Source organism: Lathamus discolor, chromosome 8 (genome assembly GCF_037157495.1).
Source record: "Lathamus discolor isolate bLatDis1 chromosome 8, bLatDis1.hap1, whole genome shotgun sequence".
In the NCBI taxonomy this organism is placed as follows: Eukaryota; Metazoa; Chordata; class Aves; order Psittaciformes; family Psittacidae; genus Lathamus; species Lathamus discolor.
In genome coordinates this window covers 16818242-16837874 of record NC_088891.1, presented here as the reverse complement: position 1 = coordinate 16837874, position 19633 = coordinate 16818242, and the positions used below count along the sequence as shown (strand labels likewise).

The 19633-nt window shown below is 39.5% G+C and overlaps 1 protein-coding gene across 6 annotated transcripts in view; it reads left to right on the top strand.

The window, feature by feature from the left end:
• The window catches only part of TRPM1 (transient receptor potential cation channel subfamily M member 1), a 125223-nt gene that overhangs the window by 42406 nt on the left and 63184 nt on the right, over nt 1-19633 (top strand). The window contains exons 4-5 of one of the 6 annotated variants that reach the window (XM_065688891.1): nt 3557-3614; nt 4378-4507. The exons of the other annotated variants lie outside the window; for them this stretch is intronic. Coding sequence (XP_065544963.1) covers nt 4385-4507 — 123 coding nt within the window. The 5' untranslated portion in view covers nt 3557-3614; nt 4378-4384. The remainder of the gene's footprint in view (nt 1-3556; nt 3615-4377; nt 4508-19633) is intronic. 6 annotated transcript variants of the gene reach the window in all.

The following is a 19633-nucleotide window of genomic DNA, read 5'->3' as shown; positions in this document are numbered from 1 at the left end:
TCTGCACCTGAATGTCATCAACTGCCCAAAGAAGGAAAAGTGGTTTGGAAGCTGACTGGCACTTGTTGTAGTAGAGCTTGTGATAAAACCAACTGTTTGATGTTTATATAGTTTTTGACCCCCCAGTGTCTGCCTGATCTCTTTAGTTTGGTACTAAGTTACTGTACCCCCTACTGAGCATTATCACTGCCTCTCTTGCATTTATGTTCTTAAGTGCTATACTTGCTGTGATTAGATTCTCCCTTCCTTCTTCTACCCCTTCCTAGTTTTGTTTTTTAAGTGTTACAAATATTGGAATACGCCTTTTTGGAAAAGCATTTATGCAGCACCAGCACAATACCAGCAGCTCCTGTTCTTGGCCTAATTAACGAATACCCTTAATGCAAAGTAGGGTTTTTTTAAAGTTAAACATGACTTCAAAATTTAATTACTGTATCAGAAATGTGAAGGGACACAGACGTAGTCTTTTAAGACATCCCATTAAAAAAAAGTGCTTTTAGTTTTTGTTTCATAATCCATTGTCCGTGTAAGAAACGTTTAGTTTAATACTCAAATGCAAAGTGAAGGAAGGTGTAATTCTGCATGCCTTTTCTACTGATGTCTGTGTACAGGTATAAGCCTCTCTTACCCATCTGTCCATGTAAACACAGTTCATCAGATTACACACTGCTGCTTTCCATATTTACTCTGACTGCCGAAGTGAGTGGGCACATTGGAGCTGACATGGAGGGCTATGAATCAGAGCTTTAAATCTATCACTCTGTTTTTAAACTGACAGTAGACATCTCTGATTTGATGTCATGGAACAGCTCTGACCACAAACAGTGAGAGCTTTTTAGAAATCTGAATTTTTAGTAAGAATTTTTAATTCTAAGTAAGAGCTTTTTAGAAATTTTAGATTTCCCATAGACTGAATCAGATACAGCTGTCTTTAACCAAATTATTCACTTGTTTTAAAAACAAGTGTTTTGTGTCAAAGGACTTTTAAGCCATGGATCTTTCCATGACTGCAGATGTTACATCACCATGATGTGGTACTTACAGGATATACAGGCTTATGTCTTGCATAGTATGTTACTTCTGTGTACTTTGAAATGGGTACCTCCTACACTTCTAGGGAGCAGGCTGTCAAGGATCATGAGGGTGATCTTGCAAACGGAGTGTGCCTGCACTCCACTAGCTCTGTAATGGAGATGTATGGTCAGATTTTTCATAATCCAAGTCTGACCAATTTGGTTTTATTGCAAAGAATGGAGGGTGATGGGCAGATCTGTCTTTTCCTGTCATCCACTGTTCAGCTTCAGAACCAGTTTAAGGGTCTTTCACTCCTGTACTGTGCCAGATACTGATTTGTTGTCAACGACATCCTGTAGCAAGACATTACTATCCTTTCTTCCCCCAGCGCTGATTTAAACCAAATGGTTACACAGATCTGATGTAGACAACACAAACCATTGAATAAGCTCAACTGATGAAATAGAAAACTCCAGAGTAAGACAGGAACCTTCAGAAACAATTTAAAAGCAACAGTTTGAAAGGCTTCCTAATGTGAGACTGCACTTGTAAAACCACAAGCTTTCTTGGAAAATCAATGAATTTGTGCTTCTGTATCTCAGAGCTATTCAAAGTGCCAGCATGGTGCAGGATTCTTTTCGCTTGGGATAGTGGAAACAACCCATGAAGTGTTGCATAAACACAGTGGGAATAGGAACATTAGCAGAACGTATGCCTATTTTTTTAACTGGGGCTAGTATTCAGCAGCTTCTGGTGCACTGATTGCTAGAAGGCTTTCGTCGAGATCCTCAATGTGAACATCTCCTGGGGACTGATGACTTGTGAAAATCATTGTGGTCCTTAAAATATACCAGAAGACATTTACAGGGAGCTCAGACAGAAGTCCTAGAATCACAGGTCCAAAAGGAGAGAGTCAGTTCCTTATTCATGTTCTATATTGTATGTTGGAGAACAGATCCATATTCTGAATTTCTGCTTTCTGAAAAGTATGTCCCTATTTTTGTCCTTTACTAAAGTACCTTTAGGCATCCTTTCTGAGTAGTGCAGTCCAACATCACTTCAGGGAATGCACTGTCATAGCATGATGCCTCTTTGTGAGATGATGTCATGATAAGTCACCAGGATGGATCTCTGTTCATCCACTGCATTCAGACGCATGGTGCATCTGAGGAAGAGGAACTGTACAAATAAGCCTTGAATATTTTTTTGTTTCTTGACAGCATTCATGTTGGATTTTTTCAGTATGTAAAACAAAAATGTTCAGCATATGCTGTTATCTGTATGTCTTTCATCTTTGCTCATTATTATCATAAGGTGCTGGATCAGGAGAACATACTTTTAGCTCATGAAATCTGTCTGTGTTGATGGAGGTGACTAATGTAATAGCTGCCACCATTTGAGAATATGTCCCAGAATGTAACAGTTACTTTTATAGGTGAAGAATTCAGGATTTGGCAAATGAAGTTCTGGCATAAACAGAAGTAATTTGGTTCGTTTCAAAGATCGCAGCAGTTTAAACTCACAACAGGGTAGTTTTTCATCAAGACATTTTATCTTCTGCTGCTACCTAGATGATCTTAAGGTCCTTTCCAACCCTAACCATTCTATGATTCTGTGATTCTAATTCAGTAATACAGTACAGAATACCATGCAGCAATTGCAATGTTTTGCTGCTTACTGACCAGCTATAATGGAGACACCCTTTTGGAGAGCAGGTTTATATTGAATTTATGAGGCACTTTGTACAGTAGCTTGTCTGATCACACCTCACTTCAAGATTATTCTGTCCATGCTCTATCAGCTTACTGTCCTTGCCAGAATTTTATATTCCATTTGCTAGCTTCTCCCTCAGCCTTATTCACCTAAGCCAAGCCATGTCTTAAATCAACATCATACAACAGCTGCTGTAAAAAGTCTTGTCAAAAATGCTAATTTTTCCTGGTTTAGTTTTGTTTAGGTGTAATGAATGTTTAGAGAGGAAGTCCTCTTTTGTGACTCTTCAGTGTCCCTGCTCTCTGCATTCTGTTAACCTGGTCGTACACATATTTTTGCAGTAACATAATAGAAGTGATACTCCTGCAGAGCATGGAACTTGTACTCTCCTATTTCCCAGAAACTTTAAGTGTATCATTAAGTTGTCAGCCATTTATCCTTGCCAGCCTGAGGAATTTAATTTTCTTGATTATGGCTGTGCTGACCAGAACAACAGAACTGGTGCATCTCTGGCAATCAGCCTCTTCCACTTTCCTTTTGTTTTGTTTTACATTTTCAACACATTTTTCTGTGCCTTCTCTAGCCAGCTGCAAGCAGGCACCTGCTCCATCTGTACTAAGAAATAAAGGGGGAACCTAAATAAAAGGCAAATTAATACAAGGTATGACTATAACTGAATCCTGGAAATGAGTGGTGTTTCTGATGTACCTCACAGTCACAAATTGACAGTCCCAGTGGATATTTCTGAAACATAGCTCTGGTTTCTCTGTGCTTTCACCCATCTTCTTTTATAAACCAGAAGTCTTTTTCTATACCTTCTTTTCCAAAGCCAGAGTCCTAGCTCATGACTGAGAAGGCATCTTCCAGAACCAGCTCAGTATTTCCTGGTCAGTAATACTTTCATTGTTCTTTTAAAGCACCTTTTCTCTTCTTCATTTCTGGTTTATCCTCTCCTGCGTCCTTTTGCTTTTTCACTCTGCATATTTAGGCAAAGTAGAGCACAATCGATGAATAGAGATACTAATAAGAATTCATGAAGATGATACGCACCACACATTATTTGCCACAACCATATTTCATAAAATCTAACCTGTGATCTGATGGGTTGTTTGCTTTTAAAACCTTGTTTCTTGCATCCTGAGACTTGCTGCACTAGCAGCAGTTACCTTGTAGAATTCCACCAGGCCTCTGGTCCATAGTCTGCTGAGGACCATCTGCTCTTTTCATGTGCCTTTCTACTGATACAAAAATAATTTCCATCTGACTGCCCTGTGCTTTGCATGAATAAAAACCTTTTGGGCTGCTGCTTCTAAAGTAGATTTACCTTCAATCACCATTTATTAAATCTCTGTCCATTAAAAACCATAGCTTGCAGAAGCTGTGCGCATTAAGCCTGATTACAGAGTCAGTAGAGAAGAGGGAGGGAGACAGCAGTTTGTATCAGTGTATTGCCTTGTTTTTCTACTTGTCTAGCTGGCTGGTAACACTTGTAACAGGGTGCATAACAGGAGTCTTTTTATTTGGCTTTGATTTTGTTTTATGCATATGTCTCTTTATTTAAGCTGTAATTTAATGATTGTTGGCTTCAGGAAAAAAGCTGCTCAGACTACATGATTAAAACCAGAGTTCTCTTTGGTGCTGGGGTACTAGGTCCTTCATGGAGGGTAAGGGCCAGGGGAGTAAGAAGGGAAGAGGAGGAAAGTTCACAGGTTCCTTACGGAGGATGAGTGGCTCCTTCAAGCGCACGTCATTTAAGGGCTCAGCGTCTGGATCGCAAAAGGTAAGCCTGCAATTACCCAAATAATACAGTCTGAGGGAGACAGCTGGAGACACTGTTTTCCTCTTTCTTTAATTCATTTGATTTTTTTTTTATTGAATAGCTGGTAAATGAGAACAATTCTCCTTGTGCTCTTGTAAGTCTCGGAGGCATCAGTCATGCTCATTGCACTGGTTCTGGCAATGTGTCTTACTCCTATTGTGGGAGTTCTTTCACAAGCCCACTGTCTTAAGGATGTTTGGGTTAAATGTTACCTAATAGAGCTAGCTTGTAATTACTCCTGTCTGTTGTCAAAATCCTATTTTGGTGACTGTTGATACTTGGCTTTCATGCCAAATTTAGATGCAGTCAATGAGAGGACTGATAGGATGTATAAATGATTTTGATGTGATTCACTGAGCAGACAGATTTTATGAGAAATACAGTTTGTGGTTAGATTGTGTGCTTGCAGGATATGAATGAAGAAGGCAAGGGGGGAGAAAGAAGCTATGAGGCAATTGCTTTATAATGTATGAGCTTACTTTGTTGTCATCATAAGATTGCCTCTTGTCCTGTGTTTTGCAAATAACCACACAAACCAGAAAAAAGATGGGAAAGGATGGGAAAGGAATTATCTGTAGTTTTTTTAGTGAGAATTTTATCTTTTAGATGGAAAAGTGATATTGTCCTGAGACTTTTGTCTTTCAGATGGAAAAGTGATTTTGTCTCCCCTTTTGATCTGTCTCCCGGTTTTGATCGACCTTTCTATTTGTTAAAGAAGCTTGAAAATTACTGTAAAATCCCTTGAAGTTAGTTGCATTTGTTAATCTTTAACTGTGTGCTTTGTGTGCTTGCTTATGGGTATAGTAAATACTATTAACATGGGGAAAAATAAATTTCAACAGGATGCTTTTACTTTCTTCTCCTGAGCTATTTGTCAAGAAGCTGTGATTTCCTTCAAATTACCTTTTGATCATCTATAAAAGATCAGTTCATAGGTTTGTTGGGAAATTATCTGCAGCTGGTTAATATTACAGTTCTGATGAGATGGATCACTTGGTAACAGTGGAATAATTTTCATCCACATTCCTTTTGAGAATTTCAAATAGGTTTGGTTTAGTTTGTTGGTGGGGGGGGGTTTCCCCCCCAAAAAATCCTGCTGTGATTAAGAAATTCTTTGTGCAGATATTTTGGCCATTGTCTCAGTGGCTCAGGAGATAACACTGCTATGGTTTTTCCAGTTCGGGGACTTGGTTGAGTGATGGAAGTGAGAAAATAATTTTGGTATAAGAATTTATTTCTAAGTACAGCAGAGCAGGTTCTTCCTTAATGCCTGAGAAATATTGAGACAATAAGCAAACTGTCATCGCAGGTAGAATTTCCTGGCCCTAAAGAAAAACCGAAGCAAACTTCTGGCTGGAGAATAGGTCAACAGGTTACCAGTTGCTCCTTCTCAAGCAAACAAAACCTGTGCTTAGCAACACATGATATCTGGTACAGCCTGTATTCTTCTGTTTAATGAAAGCAGGGAATGTCAAATTAGAATAATCTATGGCTGTCACAGCAGAATCAGTACTGTAGCTGCATTCATAAAAGATACTGAAAAATGTTATAGTTGAGTAGTTGGTTATATAAATTTGTCCACTTTTGACTAATCTTCTCTGCTTGTGTATGCTGTTTACGATGAGCATTCTACAGACTTTTTTACTGAACTGCCCTGCTGAATCAACACTGAATCAGTTTAATGTTGATTTGGTATCTTAATGTCCTTCCATGAACTGGATAATAGCATTGTGGAAGACAGTCCATAATAACGTGTATATTAGACAGTGCCAGCTGATCTGAATAGGAATTGGAAACAAATCCTTTAACCCTAAGCAAAATGCACAATTGGCCAAGTAAATTATAAGACTTTTGTTTTGCTGTGACACACCACCCAAAAAAGAATACTGGTAGTGTAGAGGATGTATTCAGTTTAAAATGTAGAACTAAATGGTTCTCCTTGGAATGTCCATGACAATCTTGACATCTGTAAGTTTCTTCTCAAGACAGACATTGTAAGGTATGGCTTTAGGAATCTTTTTGTTGTTGGGAATTGTTCATAAGGGGTTGAGTCTCTGTTCTGCAGGTATGAGTCACCCAGCCTAGCTAGGCATGTGGCATTGCACTAAGTCCCTTTTCTCCAAGTCAATACACTGCAGACATCCAACAGGAGCAGATGGTGTGTGCATATGGCAAGTTATGTGTGATATGTAGCATGAAGGAAAAGTTACAAAAGCTACTGTTCAAAGCAGGATGTAAGCATAGAATTGGAGACAAGACCTGTTGCACTATATAGCTGTTAAAGCCTCATGTACGTCTAACCAAACGCTGCCTATGTACAGCTGCTATGTCATGATGGCTTCCAGCAGTGAGAATGTCAAGAGTTTTGTGGGAATTTTTTTACTTCCTTAGTGTGTTTAAGCTCAAATGTTTGGCAAATTTTACAAATTGATGGTAGCTGTTACTCATAGGAAACATGTATATAATTCAGAACATCTTTATGCAGTATTTGCTCAGACATAAACATCACAATTGACAGTAAGAACAGCCTGTCCAGCAGGGTAAGTACATGCATGATGAGTTGCAAGTGTCATAGCAGGCTTGGCCTGGCGTCCAGCACAGAAGTCATGGACATACCTAACACCTTTCTTCCCCTCTCTAAATTTCAACAGCATACAGATTGTATATACAGAGATGCTACTTTGAAATGCAGCATCTTAATAACCTATTATAGGAGTCTATGGCTACAAGGAGAGAGGGCTTCTCTCCAGATAAAATTGCTCAGCCATTGCAGGTTCACAGCTTGTAGCAGCAGTGGTAATAGGATGCATTTCTGGATTCTCTTGTGCCAGCCATATCAGTGAAAGCATCGTTGTAGTACCAAGATTAGCATTAGAAAAAGATGAAGCTGAGAAAAGTAACAGCAGGAGAACTGTCTTTTGTCATACTGTACGTGAGCAGAACCTTCAGTTTTAAGAGAAATGCTCGACTTGGGCCTGTGTTAATGATGAAGCCATGAGTGAGTGGCACTGCAGCAGGCATGGAGAGAACGCAGTCCTTCCCCAGAACTGCTCAGTTTGGTGAATCTACCATTGCCTTGAGGGACAGAACCTTTGTGGTGCTTTTTAATTTCAGACACTGCATTTGTGGAACCTACCACAGGTGATGAAGATTCTTTTAATATAGTCCTTAAAAATGAGGTGAAAAACATAGGTGGGCAGAGTAAGGGAACAATCAGAAAGAACTGAAAAAGGAGCCATTTTATAGACAGTGTGGTGGATTGGATGAGCATTTTAACTTCCCAATTTTGTTACTAGCTGTGCCATTCCTACTTTGTGAATTTGAGCAACTCGCTTTCCCTCTGTTTCCCTTTCTGTTACATGTCCTGCCCACTTCACAGAACTAGTTTTCTGCTGTATGTGTATGTATCCCCCCTTCAAGCCTCCATTTAACTAACCTGTGATGTCAGAATTGCCCATGCAAACCTCCCTAGGGTTGCCAGACATCACTTTGCTCTTGGTGGAGATGCCTGCAATAGAGACAGTCACTTTGAATAATAGGAAAATAAACCAAATCTTGGCTATCCAAAGGACTGTAAATGAAGAGTCAAAATCCATGAGGGGCAGACAAGCAGTTAAAGAGAAAATCTACCAATATCAGCAAGGAGAAGAAAACATTCATTCCTAGAATGCAGCTTGCAAAACAGCAAACTTACATGTGTTGAGGAGGTACAAAGGGCATGTCTTATTTTTACAGCTTTTTCAAGTATTCAGGAAAAGTGAGTAAATACTATCAAAAACTCTAAATAGATGTGAATTACCTAAGAAGAGATGAACTGATGTTTTTCCAAGTAATTTGCTAATGTATAAAATAAAGAGATATGTAATTGAGGGTTGTTAAAGTACAGTCAGAATGTATATAGCTCAAGGATTCACTGCAACAGCCTTTCACAGCTGGGTGGCAGAGGTGTATAAGGGCTGAATGGAAGGGATTAATGTAGATCCATATCTGCTATAAAACTGGCTGATTCCTAATTAACTGTAAAGAGGGTTGGTTGTTCTCATATTTATGATTTCATATTTATGATTTCAGAGGTGGAAATGAGGTGAAGAAGAGAAACGAGGGGGAAAAAACAAACCCTGTTATTTTAAATAAAAAGTAAGCAATGAGATAAACTGCTTAAAGGCTTACATTTGGACCCCAGTGTTCAGTGTTACCTCTTCATATATATGTTATCTTTTGCATTGTGAGTACCTCTATCTGTCCTGTACTTTTGCCAGTTGTTAGCAGGCAAATTATTGACATTGAGCAGCGGAAGCCTCATTGTAGGGCTGGCCACCCTTGTGGTTTGGAGAAGGGAGAGGTCCTGTAGATGTGCATTAGTTGGGTGGAATGGGAAAGCCAGTTTGTTCTGGGAAGTGACATGGAGAGTGAATCAGCAGAATTTTAAGTTACTTACTTGGGAGGAGAGGAAAAGGCATTGAACCAATGTTATATGTATAACAGCTGGTTCATCAGCAGATGAAAATGAGGGTGGAGGGGATTAAAGACAGGTAGCAGAGACAATCAGAAGGCAGTCGTAGGTGCCAGATTGTCAAAGAGCCAGGTTCTGGCAGTGCTATGGAGGGAGCCACTGACCTGCTGAAGCAGATCAGGTTGCCCAGACAAAATATGGTCAAACCGAGCAAAGGGAGCCACTGAAGGACTTGAGGGGAAGGGCAGTGGCTGCTAAGGAAACACTTCACGTTGCAAGGAAGAGACTATACAACTCTCATCTAAAGTTTCTTCCTCGCCATTTAGGCTGTGCTACAAAACTAATACCCATGTAATCTGTAAGATCAGTCTAAAGTCCAAATGAGTAAAACCCAAAGGTACCCTGATGAATAACTGTGACCTAATTAGAGAAGTGTCTTACATTTAACAGAGAGAGGAGACTGCAGGTATAGAGGATGTAGATTTTCTGTAACTATGGCAACTAATTTCCCCAGTGCAGTGGTCTCAACCAACACTTAAGAAACTGATTAGAAGCTTATTTTGAATGGTAATCTCATAATCTTTAATGGATAATGCTGTCCTTTCCTTCCAATAATTTTTCCTTTTTGGTACAGCGTGATGCTTTTTGTGATTTTAATAGCATTCCACCAACATGTGATCCAGTAAGAGTTCTCTAGAGTCTGCAGTTGTATATGAAGTGTATCCAATAATAAAAGCAATTGCTCCTCTGAAAACCTGACTCACCTCACAGGGTTTTATACTACATTAGGTACTACTGGGCTCACAGTGTTGATTCTGTTTTGTTAAAATTCTGATAGAGTTCTAAATATTCCTTGTTATGGCTCCATCAGCTAGTTCATGTTAGATGTTTTTAACTGGATTCATTCTCTGCTACTGAAAATGCATGGCTTTGAGTTTTCCATGAGAGAACATACAGTACCACTAAGAGAATAGCTTTGTTCTTTTGATGTAAATAGCAAGCTATAAAAGCGATTATTTATAGTCACAATAAAAAGTAACTAATCAATTACAATGACAGTGTCTCTTCTAAACAGAAGTGCCTTAAATCTGAAGGGTGGAGTTGAATGTAATTTCATCGTGTAGTCATTATCCCCTGCTTTCTTCAACCCCTTTACAAAGATGTGTGGTAAAAGAGTATGAGCTTGCATGATGTCCTCTTGAAATGACATGAAAAGGCGGCCTTGTTCTATAAAGATTAATCTCTAATAATAGCACAGTAAAAGATGTAACAGCTGGTATGGATTAATATTCCTTAATATCTACTTTCATGTGATTAATAGCTGAATGGCTTAAGCCTCTACCAGTGGAAGGCAAGCAGTGGTCACTAAGCTCTACTAAATGGACTGTTTGTAATTTTTTTAACAGAATAGACATTTAAATGTTTTTCCTTTTTTATTTTTATTTCCAGAGTTCCTACTTGACTTTAATTTTCCTCCTTCTCAATTTTCTGTTCAGGTCACAAATTACAAATCTCTTTTAACAAAAGAAGTGAGAAAGAAGTTGCTCAAGGGTTCATCCTCTCTTGCTTCCAAGACTATTCCTAATACAATTCAGCAGTGAATCATTAACTTCTATATTGGTTTATTTATTAATGTGTTTTAGAGAGATGACAAGTGAAGAGGAGTGCATTAAGTTTTTGTCTTGATGTTCACATGAAGTAGGAGTATCTTGGTCTAGTTCTATGTTGTTGGTAGTGATTTTTTTATATAACATTTTTACAAAAGCAAAATCTTTGTCAGTTTGGAACTGAAGAGCAAAGGGTAAATTCCAAAGCTTTTAAAAAGATTTAATCAGCATGTGATTAGCTGGCTCAGTGCTTATAGCCCGGGGTGTGCTGTTTTGTAATTACATCTTAACCACTTAATGATTTACCTGGGTTTTACTGAGGTCTGATTCCACTCAGTATTTTCAATTGTGGAAAGGAATTTGCTCATAAAACTGAAGATTGAAAATCCAGGTGTACTGCTCAGGAGCTGAGAAGCTTTTCTCATGCAATGTCCTAGTAGATTCAGAGGTAAGGTGTGAGCATGTAATAGCAGCAGTACTGGGTCAGACCAGCAATGTGTGGTGTCTACTGCTGTAACAGCTTGGTCTGAGGGGTGCTGTAGGAAGGTGGAGGAAAGTGCAGCTGTTCTCCCTCAGTGTTTGCTCCTTTGCAGTGATACTTAAGTTGGGGATTGTCTTGTCCAGAGGTAATATTGGAGGGATTTTATATGAAATTATGTTGCCTTTTAGCTTCTGTGGCATCTTTCAACAAGGAGTTCTACAGCTTAGTTGCAAGTTGTATGAAAGCATGGAAGCCAGTTTGAGCTCATTATTTTAGGAAAACAGTCTTTTATATTTGGGTAAGATTTCTTTAACCTGATACTTGGTATCCAAAGTTGAGAATCTTTTAATTTTGCTGTCAGATTTTGTACCTGTTTTGGTATTTAGTTCTGATTTCACTTGACAGTTTTGTTGAGCCTTTCTTACAAAATCCTTATTTCCAGAAGCGCATCAGACTTGGTTTTATTTGTATTTGTCAGGTCTGGGTTTGAACAGAGGGCTTAAAAGGCAAAAAGTCAGTGTGTTTTCCTAAGTTACTAGCTCTGAGTGTTGAAATGCTGATGTGACGTGACATGCCTTCACCAAACATCAATATGTCTGGCTGCTGGGCAGTGTCTTTCATCCTAGAGAATCATGACCTCTTATATCAACCCTCTGCCTTCAGAACAGTGAATTTACCAGAGAAATGCCTCCACCTTCTCAGAAGGATCTTGGCATCAAGCAGTGGTACTTTTTATTCTGTTTTAATGGTAGCTCTGCTGTTAACTAGTTGCTGCATGTAGATCTCCATCTGGTAAACCAAAAGGCTAGGAGATGCAGAATCCTTATAGGGTGCAGGAGCAGCCAGGCTCTGTGCCACATTAATTGCATGGGAAAGTAGGTTTTGGTTAACCACACAACCACACAACCACAGTGATGCTCCACATGGCCCATAGTACCTATCTTTGCTTCTTGGCATTTTGTCCTGCCTCCTGATACCTGCTTGGCTGATCGGGGACGAGAGCAGCTGAGGCAAGTTCTTAATGGTGATTTAGCCTTAGGTGTCTGTGGGTCCTGATCTGTTTGGGCCTTTGGAAACATGAAGCAGTGCTGAGAGCCAGCCTGAGGCGCAGAGCCAGACAGTGGCTGTCTTCCAGGAGCTCTGGGTTAGTGTTGCAGTTATGTGTCATATTCAGGAAATAATGGGAAGTAACTGGTGTGTGAAAAATGGCTAGTCCAGTGCATTCATCATTAGTGTCCAACTCCAGCCTATGGCCTAGTTAATTGTAATCATTACTTGCCTCTCCCATAGTAAATCCTCTGGTGTAAACGTTTTGCTGTTGATAAAGCTTTAGTAGTTGGAATAAATAAAATGACTAATGAAATCTCTGACCTTTCTGACATTCACCACCTATCTGTGTCACTCAGTAGGATTTTGAACTAGGTTTTCATTTAAGTTACAGTTCTGAAGGTAGCACTGAGGGAGAGCCATGTTAATTTTATTTTCTGCAACCAAGCAGCATTAGAAAGAATGCACAAGGGCACAATGGAGATACTTGAACTCAAGCAGTTAGTGCCATTTCCCATCCTCTCTGGCCTCTAGCTGTCTAGGTCTTCGTTAGACCCTGTGGAATGCCAGTCTTGAGATGTCTTTGATACACTGTGCATCTGAATTGGTGCCAGGTACTTGTGTTTGGGCACCTGACTGAGCATTTAGAAAACTGATCAATTTCATACTTTATTTGGCAGAAAAATGTGAAATGGTCCATGTGAACTTCCCTTAATCTTATGGCTTATTAGCAAACTCTGCTTGAATCAAGTACAAGGGCAAGTCAGTAAACCTGGCTGTCATGTCGAATTTTTTCTCTGAAAAGAGAACAGAAGCTATGGAATTTTCATGGAATGAAGACTGGGGGTGTATTTAGCTTGGTCAAATCACTTTGCTTTGATTTTCAAATAATTATGTTGATAAAGTTAAGCATTCTGCTAATATTTTCAGTAGTTTATACAAGTCAGTATAAAACTCATTACTGTTCTTCAGAGTGTAGAAACAGGTGGTTTTTGTTTTCTGTGTAGGCACACAAAACATCAAATGCATTTTACTGTTTCAAGTTAATTTAGAGCAGATTTGTGTAATTTACAATATAACTGGTAAAAAAACCCCAAAATACTAGTTTACAATATAACTAGTGTCACCTGTGTCATTGTTGCAGAAATGCTAGATCAAACATGAAGGACATGGAAACTGGGCTGTAAACCTGTTCAATTCTTGTGCACAAAATAATGAAGCTACGTTCAAGTTTCTTTCTGGAGCAGCATGTAGAGAAACAGATACAGAGAAATAGGTGCAGCTTGAATGAGAGACACTTCAGTTTACAGCTGAAGCTTTCAGTGATCAGAATGACCTAATCCCAGTGCAGTATTGACAGGCCCCCAGTTCATGTGTAATTTCCAGGCTGTCTAGGAAAAAGTTATACAACATTCAAAGCTAATTTCTTGGAACTATTCTGTGGGCTTAATCAGTGTTTAAAATGATACATTATGCTTTGGTATTAGCTATATGCAGTGGATGGAACTTTTTTCACCAAACACCATGCTTTTACATTGTTATTTTAATTGTGCCACACTGGGACGTGTAGCAGGATTGTTATAGTTTCAATTAAGCTGTAGTGATTTATGCAGTTACTTACAAAAATTATTATTAAAGCATTAATCAAATAACTGCCATCTGAGTGCCCATTATTTCCTTAAGCTTCCGTTGGATAAATAGCTGTTGAGCTTGGGAAAACTGTAGAAATACCTCTGTGGAGCTTCTGTAGCTGCCAGCAAAAATTAGAGACGTTTCCTCTGTGCTGATGGAGTCCATTACTCAGTTACACTGGACAAAACTTACCAGCTCTCCCCCTGCTATGTTTGATTAGAAGCTGATGCAGATTAGCGGCCAATGTATCTCCTACAGTTCAGTATATCTCCTAGACAGATGATGAGATCAGGTAAAAAATGTAGCAGGCATTTCCATGTTCTGAATCAGCTTCATATCTTTTTGTATTCAAAATGTCATGTTGATTGGGTAGGTCTTCAGCACCAAGTCATTTCTTCCAAGTGTGTCTGCTGCAGAGCAGAGAGGTACCCATCTGGGTCCTGCTAACAAAGGCTATTTTACCCCACAGTACACTGCAGCCGCTGCAGTCAGGTCATCCTGCTTCCCAGGTGAAAAAGCAGAGCTTATGCTCTCAGCTGCGGCTGAGGCTGAGGAAGAGCTGCAAGCCTCCTGGCTCCCACAGCAGCACCAAAGTGGTTAAACAGAAGCTTCCCAGCCATCTTTCCACATTGCTCAAACATGCTCACAACAATTCTGACAACTTTAAATCCCAGTTTAGGGGAGAAAGCGTCTGTATGTGATTAAGCATGGGAACTGTCTGCCTGACTTTGATGGGTTTATCTGTCAGGGCAATGTTTAGGTACCCTGCTTGAATAATACAGAGCTCCTGCTCCAATACGAAGCTCCTGGTTTGATCTTGCAGACTGTATAGGGGAAAAGTGTTCATTACAAGAACTGTCCATGGAATCACATTCATCAATGTATGTTAAGATAGGATTTAGGTAGTAATACAGCTGTTCCTGGCATATTTCCAAACTTAGGCAAGGTGAATGGATGACAGTAAATGAGAACAAGAAAGGGTCACCTTCCTAAGACCTTCCTGGCCTTCATAAAATTTATGAGTTAATCTTCCTTAATCAGTCAGATGCACTTGGATTAATCCACCACTAGATAGAGCTATGCTACATGGAAAGGACCTCGCTACGAAGTCTAACTCTAAAATCCGTATTTTCACTAGTAGTGAGCCAAAATAAGGACCAATTGTTGCACAAGAGAGAGAAGACAGGAAGAGTTCTTTCTCCAAGATACAATTAAATTTCTCCTCCCCTTAATAATACAGTTAAGGTCATAGGTATTTTTCTGGGATTCTTTTTCTTATAGTAAGTCTTCAATGAGTAGTCCAATTTAATTCCCATATGTTAACTATTAAATAAGGCATATCTTTACCACAGCAATTAATTTTTACACAAGCAGTCATCAGAGAGCTATTTTATTGTGACTGTGGACAGGAGCCTTGAAAGCAAAGGTTGTATTACCTTTCCTTCTTTCATTCCCCATGCTCCCCTTCTCCCTCTCTCCCTCCCCCCGCCTTCTGGTGCTGGGAAATGCTCATATAGCGATAAAAGTGTCAGAAGCATGACAAAAAGGAATTATAACATTATCTAATACAGCTCTGAACCAGCACAAGATTGCTCTATTTAATAATTTCTGTATTTTTTTTTTCTAACTTGTGTAAATTGTAGTACTAAGCTTTTAGTTTTCATATGAGTTTATTATAAAAGCTCATTAGCAAACAGCTAATGATGGATTCAGTCTTTTGCCTATGTTTAGGGTTTTGTTTGCCAAAGTTGTACTAAAGCTACACTAAATGCATGAAGCTGCAGAAATACTCTGTAATTCAGACTGGAAGGTGCACAGAAGTTGTAGGGAAGTTGGAAATGTGACAGTCTCTGCTGGCAGTGAATACCACTGTAAGAAAATGGCAGAACCAACTTCCCTCCAACAGTGAACCACCATGCCGCAGCCACCAAAGCAGATACTGGTCATAACCTGTACCTGTCAGAGGTAGAGGCAATGCCTGGGCAGATCCTTCCCTGTTGATTCCAGCAGTGTGCCTCAGCCAGGAACAGGAAGAACACATCTGGGTATTTTTTACTGGTGTGTGCTGTCCTTGGCTCCTAAAGGAGACCTAATGCCAGTTTTAATACAGAGCCCATGCAATTGGCGATGGGATATCTTTCAGTTACTGAGATGGTGACTGCTCCATGTGTGTAAAAGCAGCCCACAGCTGCAGCAATGTGCACATCAGCAAATACCTGTTGTGGCAAGTGTCATCAGAATTCTCTGTTCTGTGAAGGACAAACATGATTAATAATAGTGACCATTTTTGCACTTAAATAAATAGATGGGATGGATGATGGAAAAATGCTAGTAATTGCTAGCAAGTAGCTGCTTTACAAGGTAATCTTGTGTATGTAAGCTCCATGAAAAATTTCAGTATGATGCTAAGTGAGTTGCTTGGCCTCCTGTCTGGATTCATTTAAAGTGAAAAGAGTATGTGTTTACTTTCAAGAAGTTCTCCAGTGACATTTTTACACTGTTGCTGTTACTGATACAAAACAGCTCTTTGGTGGAAAAGCACCTAATAGCTTATACATTTAAAGCTATTCAGAAGAAAAGACTGGGGAGAGATGTTACAAATCCCACCTTTCTGTGTTGGAAAGGTGAAGGAAGCATTTGGTCTCTCGAGTTAGCTGTGCAGCACAGCACGGTGAATTACAATGCGCTTTCATCTTCTCCTGCTTGTAGCTTTGTATTCTGCTTCTTTCTCCTTTTGATGCTCGAAAGCATTGATCATAATCCTTTCCTCTTTGAAGGATTCATTTAAGCTGCAGCCTGTAATTGTAAGTCAGGCATATTGCTTTCTTGTTCAAAAGAAAAAGCTAAGTCCTGAATGTTTCATTAGTCTTTTCCCTCACAAAACAAACCCACACTGTTGTGCACAGTTTATTCACTGATAGGCCTGAAATAGCATTATCATAAAGTAAAATAAAGGTTACTGGTGGCATTTTAAATAATGTGTCTATTTCCTATGTGACGCTCATTTCAAAATGGTGTTTTCTTTCCCCTGTACCCTTTTTGAATGAATGCTGGTGGAGAAGTGTAATCATATGCTGATGGTTTATGCTGGTGAGCTGTGCTTCTGTAGGAATCAGAGTTCCGTGGAACTGCACACTCAGCAAAGTCCAGCAGGGCTGAGAACATATCCTGAGAGCATCCAGCTTAGCTTGAGCTTTGCAACTAAAAGGTGCAGATCATCTTTCCTTACCTGTCATGGGAACTTCAAGTCTGCAAAGCCAATAAAAGAAGCACACAGATGCTTTCTCCTGCTCTCTCACAGGGCTTTTTTAATTTTTTTTTTTTTTTGGCATAATTTAAGTATACCTGTATAATTTGTATAGATGCCTCTCTCTCGGAAGTGTGAACGAGGTAATAAATGGCAAGTGATTCAGAGGGCATTGAGATAAATGCAGTGGGATGTATAGAAGTACACTTTGAAATAGTCTTGTTTTTCATAGCTGTAGACTAAGAGAGGGCTTGTTCAAGTTACCTGCATTTGTCAGATATAGGAAGAAGTCAGTGTGCAAATTACTTGACTTTCAGTAAAAGAGAGTCAGTATCATACTAGAGAAGAACATCTTAAGCAGGCTCAGGTAGCAGGAAGTTTAGCTCTACATTAGGCTTGTTTTCCTCTTTCTTTTCACCCCCCACTCCCACCTCCTGGCCTTTTACCTCAGAAAAGAAAAAAACAACTAACAGGAATGCTACAAACGTTCACTGTATGAACAGAGTTCCTATACCTATGTTAATGAAAACTGGCAAGTATGAGGTCCAAAGGGCACCCACAAGCTCCAAAATGAAAGGGGTAGCAATCAGAAAAGCCATCTAAGAGAAGATCTCATAGTTTCAGCGAAAGAATTTAGTTATCTGAAAGAAACATGCTCCAAATAACTTGATAAACCAGAGCACTGCAGTTCTATGAGTGTAACTCGCTGTAGTATGGATTTGATGAACTATGAGAAACATTCACCCTGAAAAGGCCCACTAAGAACGTTGACACACACTGTACATTCCAGCAGGATTATAACAGAACAGGTCTTAGAAAGAAGATAATGCCCCAGACTTCAGTCTGCCACATGAAAGCAGTGAAGATGTTGCTGCAGCTAGGTTACCAGAGGGTTTCATAATGTTTTCAAAAGGTCTGTATAATAAATTGTGTATATACTTTAATTCCTAAATATGAAGCCCATATTTATGCTTTGTGCTTTACAAAGAGAAAAAAACTCTGTCTCTGCCTTGGCAAGCTCTCAGGCTCTCAGGCAGGGTGCGATTGGAAGCTCAGATCAATGGTTTTGAGTGTGTATTTTGTGCTCCCACGTCTTCAGTGTTCGCATCCGCACATTAGATCCAAGAGAATACCAGACCTTTTGTAGGGAATCTGGATCCTTTATAATATCTTCAAAATGAATAATCTCCTGAAATTATGAGAGTTGTAATGAAAATAGGCACTGAGATATGTTCATGTCTTCCTATGTAACGCCTATTATAGAGCTTCTGCTTTACTCTAAAACTAGTTCTATGTTTAACGAACCTTCCTCACATGCCAGACAAGTCAGCAAAGCAGTCTCGTGATGGGTATGTCAATAGCACTGCCTAGGAGTATGAAAAAAATATCTGGTTTTTGAACTAGCTCATTTTTTCTTTTGCTAAGAGAAACATCTAAACTAATGAATTAGTCTTCCATTGAGAACAATTGAATTTGTTGCAAACTATACATTTGTTCAATATCAACTCCAGTTTTAGTAAATTCCCAGAATCAGTGCTATACTAGTACACTAGACCAGTCAGCAGTTGTACAGCTGAAGATTACTGAAACTAACATTTAGAGATGCCCCCGCACTCCAGGCATTCTTAGAAGAATTATTCACTTCAGATACTGTTTAGGAGTATTTGCTGCTTGCTGGCATTTCTGGTTTGGTTACTGGGGAACATAATGTGCTTGACAAAGCTGAAAGCTGCAGTGCCACATCCTGTTTCAGCAGCTTCCTGTGGTTTTAATTTATCTTAACCCATGTATTGATCAGCAGGATCTGCATTTATGACAGCAGATTTCTCTTCCAGTGTTCCATGACTTTAGAACACCTACAGGCTGTATGTCTTAGGAGTAATACCAACTGCATAAACTTTTTTGAGCAGGTAAATAGCTCTTTACTGTGTAAGCCTATACTGGACAATCCACGTTTATGCATTAAACTATTCAGATGAACACTGCTAGTGAAGCACAGAGTATTCCCTTTGTTGTAGAAGACACTGTTTCGATGCCATTTTAAGACTGTTGATCTGAGCATACTTAGACACAGCCTTAGCTTTAAGCTCCTGAATTTTCCCATCTGCTTCATTTGAACAGCTTTCTCTGCATGGCATGGTTTTGCAGAAATCAGGGGGGCTCTTCATGGCTATCAAATCAAGCATGTGCGTCAGCATTTACAGAATCCAAAGTTAAGCAGACGCCTTTGTATTAAAACCTGGATGTGAGCTGTGCAGGTATGAGAGGGATTTGAACGTTCAGCCACCTGTGGTGGGGTGGTGTTGGCCTGTTGCTGCCCTGAGTGACCAGCACTTTCTGTCGTCTTTGTTACAGCTCATCTTTGTCAGTTGTGCTTAAGCAGAACACACAGTTTCATTGCCGTTTTTTCTGTACAAAGCCTCTTCAGACACAAAGAAAAGGGGGGAGGGAGGGAGAACCGTGAAACTGTGCAATTGCCACTGTTGCTATGTGAAGTTTAAAAGCTTTCCAGGAGGGAGGAGTAGTACTTACGGCACTTGACAGAATTACAAAAATGCTTATCAGTGGGCGAAATCTTGCCAAAAATAACTCATTTCCCTCACACTTCTCACAGGATGGA